Consider the following 6,913-nt stretch of genomic DNA (forward strand, 5'->3'; position numbering starts at 1 on the left):
GTGGACAACCATTGGAGATGTGAGCAGGACAGACAGAACAATTGATGGAAAAAGTGTGGACTTTATACCAGTTTTTAAATTGTGTTGATAGACCACGTAAACCAGAGTTATGATAAAAATATATGCAATGTTTGGTTTTCTTCCTGAATACTATCGTTGTTTATATTTACTGCGGGAAGAAACGGTAAAAACAGCGTTTTATAAGGAAAACACTGGAAAGCACTCTCCGCCTGTGAGCAAAACCAAAACCAGAACCCCCCCTCCTATTGGTGGAAAAATGTACCATGTCGACCAATCAAAAAATGATATGGCAACATGGCATTTAGATGTTTAGGGAGGGGGAAGTTTTAGGAGTGACGGCTGTGTATTGAGACGTTTAGCGCAAATCTTGTGTAGTTAGTGTGTAGTGTAGTCAATAGTTTTGTTGTGTGCATCAGAACAATGAGGTGACTGCTGAATGTTACAGGTGTTACAGGAGTGATGCATCTCCTGTTGTCGGGCCTGCAGGCATCAGGCTGTTGTTCTCCTTTATCTCATAGTGGACAGAAATTATTTTTTGGAGTGACACAAATCATTTGTGTGGCATCAAATTTGATGCAGAACAGCTGATTGTTCTGTAAATAGTTTGAAATGTTTATTTAAAAAAAAAAAAACCCCGCCTTGGCTGCATTTTTAGGTAAACGGCTGCAAAAAACAAACAAACAAACAAAAACAAAAAAAACAACTTTGTTTGCAAAGCTCAGTAACTTTTTTGAAGTAGTAACTATATAATTAATTGCCCAACATTGGTCATTATATGCTGTGTTTTGCAGACAGAGAGTTACAGGACTCTCTCCCAGACCACAGACTCATAATACAAGTCGGAGCTTTATAACAAGAAAAAAAAAAATAGAAAATTGTGTTTTCAAAATTGGAGTTGAAGTTATTTTTACTTCCAATAGTGTTACCATACTACACAGGTCATGAACAAGATTTTTTTTTCATTTTCATTGTAAGTGGGCTAAAGCAGTTAATTAAAAGTAGTCTAACATAAATGTAAATGCTGTAATTTGATTATTTTAATAAACCATGTAACTTGGATGGATTCTATGCTGGCGTGACCACAGTGTATGCATCTGCTGTCGCTCACAGTGGTCCAAGGGATCGCTCAGGAAGTTTGTGTGTTCGCTCAGACACATGAAAAATTAGAGGGAACATTGTCTAGCAGTCATTTTAAGATTTCTGATGTGACGTTTAAAACATGGTTTAGATGCAAACCAGTCAGTATGGTTCCTGCATTATTTAGAAATGCATATAAATATAATATGTATCATCTTGATCACCTGTCGTGGTAGTATGACATGAGACTTAATGTATAGTTAATTCAAGGCTATTGCAATAAAACTATTTTTAATGACAGGAAAACCATCTGTATGAAGCGGCTGGAGAACGTATGGGTATTTGATTGTGTCTGAACTCACAGAGAAGAAGCTGGAGTCGAAGTGTAACAGGGTCATGAACATGAGCACCAAGAGTACTCGACCGCCCAGCTGCATGTACTGCTTCGGTGAACTCTCTCCCATGGAGGGGACTCCAGCAAACATGCTTTTTCCTTCTGAACGAGATTCAGCCAGTAGCAGCAGCAGACCACCTCCAAGGGCCAGGTTTCTTGAAGAGGAGAGAGGACAGTTATTTTTGAACAGTGTCCTCAAATGAGCAGAAAAAAGCCATCCGTCTTAACTTGTCAAATGGTGACAATCCGATTGTTGTTTAATTAGCAGGGTAAGGGAACTACTCCATTAACTTATGCCTACTTGTATGGCGAGAATGTTTTTATATTTTATTCTGAATAACACGAATGTTTCAGCTATCAAATTTGACTATTTTTCTGTTAATTATAGAGCTGATTTACTACATTATACTACAACTCTCTCCTGACATGAATTAAATGCCCACAAAATGCATAAACAGACAAACGTGGCACTATATTTAACAGATTTCTCCAGAGACCCATGATTCATCCAGCCTGATGGTGTTTAAATCTAAATCACAGGTCTTCTCCACAGTAATTACAGTAATCCTAAGTGTTGGTGTCTGTTTGGAAACGGTGATGTATTCTGATATAATGTCACTACGAGGAGATTAGACTTTCTATTCCTGCAATCCTACACTATATTTTTTTCCCTTATTGATTAAACTAGTTCTAATTCAAGTTAAATGAAAATGTTATCAGAAGGCACCACAAAAAGCATCCGCTTCTGCTTCATCACTCGTGAACAAACTTGAATTGAAACAACATGTCAGTAAAAAGTGATGGCTGCTTTTGTTTGAAGTTTGATTTTGTCATGCATGATATTAAAGTTGTGTTTCAGTTCAGCACCTAGTGACACCTACCTCATCAAAAATTTAAGGTCCCATAAAATGCTGTATGCAACCGTCTGGTGGGAAAAAAACAACAACATTCAGATTAGACACAGTGACATAAAAAGAAAGGAAATATAATACGACTGTTCTCACCTGTAGCGCTATGATCCCAAATAGTCCAAAGCAGGCATACTGTACAAAATTTCTACTGAGGATGAGGACACAACCACCTGTTTGAGCAGGGACAATAAGAAGAGTTAAGCCTTGAATGCTTCTCATATGGTCCGTTCTTCTCTTTACGTTGCAAAATGCAATCATAAACCATAATTTGCAGTGCTTTATCAATAGGATTATATTACATATTTGTGTTAGATTAACTTTGCTGTTAGAAAGGCGAGGCTTAGATGGTTTGGGCATGTGCAGTGGAGGGATAGTGGATATATTACAAAAAGGATGTTAAAGGAAAAGATGAAATCCTCAAGGGAGGGTCAGGATGGATGTAGAGGGTCAGTGTGATAGATAAGGATGTTTGGGATAGTATGAGGTGGAGGTAGATGAGCAGCAGAAAGAAAATGTGGGACACATACATTTTGCTCACACTGTTTATGACTTCCTGCAAGAGTTGACCATGTGCAATTTACAAATAATCCCTGTGAGTCAAGGCCTCTGGCTTATCAAGTGCTCAGTTATGCAAAGTTTTTATTTTCATGTGTGATGTCAAAGAGTACAGACATGCTTAATTTGAACACTGCAGGTACACTGCCTGTTAGCACAGAAGCCCCAGTCATCTGCTGCTCAGATCTTCTGTTTGCGAAGGTGCAGCCAATCAAAAGGACAAACTATCGTAAAGGGAGGTGGAAAGAAATGACCTGTGTGGCTGCGCCAAAGCCCAGTATTAAATGAATAAGACTTATACTGAACCAGAAAGCATCCAAACCTACTATAGTACTCTGCAAAAGAAAATAATGCCTAGTTGGAAGCTGCCTAAAATCAAATGCTAAAGCTGTAGTCATGGAGGTCCAGGCTCAGGAGCTACAGCAGGCATTCCACTCATTGGAAGGTTGGTGGTTCAACCCCTGGCTGGATTTAACCATTATCAAAATTTAAAGACATTGAACTGCAAGTTGCTGAGTCACTGTTAGATATAAAGAACTTAGACAAAAACAAAGTGTTTGTATGAATGGCTCTGAATGGGTGAATGAGACATGATTCAAATACTTTGAGTAGTAGAGTTAAAAAAAAAAAAAAGCACTATACAAGAACGAGTCCATTATTGAGAAACACTCTAGAGAAAAACTATATTCTCTGGCTGGCAAGTAGTTGCTGGCCTTTGCTTTGTGAATTCAGGTCGATTGCCAGGGTGTTGGCGACTGGTCTCTAGGTCTACTTGACTGATACCTGAAACTAATGCTATCGAAGTAATTCTATCATGATCTTTTTTGCATCATGAAAACGTGTTTTTCTGTTTTTAAGTCAGTCCTCGTTGAATTTGTCCACAATATGTATCAAAGGTCTAGACTCTAGAGGGTTTGATTTAAGCATCTGGTTACTCTAGACTCTAGAGTAACCAGATGCTTAAATCAAACCCTCTCTACAACAGCTACCACAAAAGTGAACATTATAGAGTTCATGAAGGAACATGTTTTGCAGGGGTATTGAAGTTATGCCTAATTAGGATGGTGTACACTGGGAAGTAACAGTTCATGCTGAACAAATACTGTACTGATGCTTCCTGCTTCACTCGTAGTTTCAATACATGAACTAAACTATTTTTATTTATCTCATCAAAGAGCTAACATTAAAGATGTCAACTAGATTTGTTTGGCAATTTTAATTAGGACTGCTCCCGTTTACTCACCGAGCTGTCCGATGAGGTTAAGCAGCACAAAGCATGTAGCGAGAAAGTAGCCACAGTTCCAGGTTGCCTCAATGTAGTCTCGCTGCTCATTCCACTGGAACCACATGCGGATGCCATCTTCGAGGAAGGTGCTGATGAGACACAGACGAGCCAGGTGGGGCAGGTACTGTTTGGTTACCCGCAGGAACTGGGAAAGAGAGGAAAAATGACTGACAAGGTCTGAAGAGGGATGGAAAGAGGTAATTTTGATTATGCTATATTGTATAAATATAATTCAATGTCACCAAGCCTTAAAATCCACTAAAAAGTTCCCTAAAGGCTCTTTAAATAAATATATACTTACCTGCTAACAGTCAAACACACCACTGTGCGGGAGACGCCACTGTCTAATTAGAGCTGCGCAACTAATTGAATTTCATCTGGGAATGGTTATTATAATAAGATAATCAAGACAAAACATTTATTGTGCCACACAAAATTTAGTCCCCTCCAGACTGCGGAAGGCTGGTTGTAATTTTTTTTTTTAAAGATTAGTGTGATAGTATGCCAAAAATCACTAGCAATATTTTTCTATAATCAGCACTCCAAAAAACATTAAATAAAAGATGAAGATGTTACACTCTATATCAGGGTTGGGCAATCAATTATCTCAAGGGGCTATGTGAGAAACTGGGATTGGTTCGAAGCGTCACACAAATAAGCTGAACTCAAGTTTGTTCAATATTAATTTGATCTCTTTATATAAACTTTATATAATATTTATATAAACTTTATATAAACTGCACATGTTATAGCTGTGGGGATACCCCTGCTCTATATGATGTTCTTGCCTCATTAATCAATCTTGTTGAGCATCTAATAAAACATAAAGCTAATCAAACTAACTTCAAAGGTGTGAGAGTCTCATACATGCAAATAGCAGAATTACTGATAGATATTTCAACACAGCACAGCTTTGTTCAACTAAAAAGTATTTCTTCAAAGACAAACTGTGATGAACATTTAAACAAAACACAAATTAAGTAACTGAGGCTCTTCTCTCAAGAAGAATTCATGTACTTCCCAGACACTACAGTCACACAGGAGAGCAGAAATGGCCTGCCCTCTGGCCCGCCTATCCAGCAGTCCACATCAGCACAGTCAGATCTCAGCAGCCTATCAGCATCCACCAACTCTCACTCTGACTGCTGTGCGAGACATGAATGGGCCAACTTGGAGCCAATCCTAACAAGCCCAAAGGTTGCTGCAACAGCACAGAAATACACTCTTTCGAAGTGTTAAGTCTGGGTAAAATGCTAGCTCAGTACTCATTAGTGAGGGATGTGCCCCTTGCATTGAGCTTCAGTGAGCCTCCTACAAGGCAAACAAATCAGATGGTGTGTACTTTTCCCATGTAATCTTTCACAGCACTCGTGATGGCCAAATATAAATCAATCAGGCGTTATGAAATTAGGGAACATTTTCTGGGATTTGGACTGAGTTCAGTCAACACGAAGGGTCGTAAACGTATGCAGAACTGGCTCCATGATATTTGATTACTTTGAGCTTCTTTATCTCTGCTCTGCTTTGAAAAAGCATGAGATCAGTAACCTACAGCACAGAGAGCTCAACGTTTTGAAGGAACAAGGAAGAAAAACCACAAGAAAAACCACATACGTGGAGAGGATGGTCCCCAGTGGTTGCAAAACAAGGGTCAGGAGGCTACCTGAACGCTTATCTTGGCGTCAGCTCATGCCAAGTTGGTTGTAATCACATGAATATAAATAACAGAAAAGCCAAAGCAAGGTATACAAGCACAGATGCGGCTGGTGTAATAGAGAAAATATCAGCGGTGCTAAGCACTAAGAGTGCTAACTGAGTAACGTGTTAGGGTTAGCCCACAACTTTGGAGCCATCATAAGTGATTTCACAACAGCAGTCTGGCAACATAATAATGTTAATAACCCGTGTGGCTAGAAGCAAGCCGAATAACTGACACAATGAAGGAACAACCAAATGTGCTCCTGTCACCCAGCTCTTTCTTAGTCAATTTAGCTACCAGTTTCATCTGGTCGGTGTGACTCAATATTGCTATCAAACCCATCCCGACACACATGACAGGCATCTCCAGCATTTGTCACCCAAATTAAAACAAGAGTTGAAGCCGTCGGCAGGAACGCAGAAAGAGTAGCCGACAGACGACAAGAGGAAACGGTTAACTTCATTCTGGACAAACTAGTTAGCAGCTAACCAGCTAGCAGCGGTTAGCAGTGCGAGCTGCCGTGCGGGGAAAAAAATCAAGTTACCTGGTCTGCCACGTCTTCAGCGGTGTTCATAAGATCCTCCTGCCCCATATTCGTGTAATATTACCAGCTGTAATGTTTAAGGCTCGGCGCAACACGGCTTCGGTGCGTTGGGTTTTTTTCCGCAAGCTGTGTTCGCTCTGTTCCTGCCACTGTTAACGCTATTTACTTGAAGATTTCCCGACTGCCTGGACTCAGAGAAAGGCCGCCTCCGCCCCACAATGCCCCGCGATTTGACGAGCGAGACCGAGCGAGCCCCCCTACATGGCACTGCAACCGCGGTGTGCCACGTATACCGATCCGTACGGGGTCCTCCGGGCCGCCGCTGGGCATTGTTTACAGCTGTACACAAGTAAACAAGCGCTGCTTTACAGCCCCAAACCCACCTGATGTTAATATCACTATAACCTGTTAGTTAGACCGTTTCCCT

At 40.3% G+C, this 6,913-nt stretch overlaps 1 protein-coding gene across 1 annotated transcript in view; it reads right to left on the bottom strand.

The window, feature by feature from the left end:
* Positions 1 to 6,913, bottom strand: part of surf4 (surfeit 4) — a 15,661-nt gene extending 8,748 nt beyond the window's left edge. The window contains exons 1-5 of the mRNA XM_005930097.3: positions 6,487 to 6,913; positions 4,202 to 4,388; positions 2,497 to 2,573; positions 2,374 to 2,417; positions 1,461 to 1,647 (exon numbers count right to left, since the gene is read on the bottom strand). Of these exons, the coding sequence (XP_005930159.1) occupies positions 1,461 to 1,647; positions 2,374 to 2,417; positions 2,497 to 2,573; positions 4,202 to 4,388; positions 6,487 to 6,534 (543 nt within the window). The 5' untranslated portion in view covers positions 6,535 to 6,913. The remainder of the gene's footprint in view (positions 1 to 1,460; positions 1,648 to 2,373; positions 2,418 to 2,496; positions 2,574 to 4,201; positions 4,389 to 6,486) is intronic.

The sequence above is a fragment of the Haplochromis burtoni genome, unplaced genomic scaffold, assembly GCF_018398535.1.
Source record: "Haplochromis burtoni strain Fernald_Lab_line unplaced genomic scaffold, NCSU_Asbu1 Contig_72, whole genome shotgun sequence".
NCBI classification, from domain to species: Eukaryota; Metazoa; Chordata; class Actinopteri; order Cichliformes; family Cichlidae; genus Haplochromis; species Haplochromis burtoni.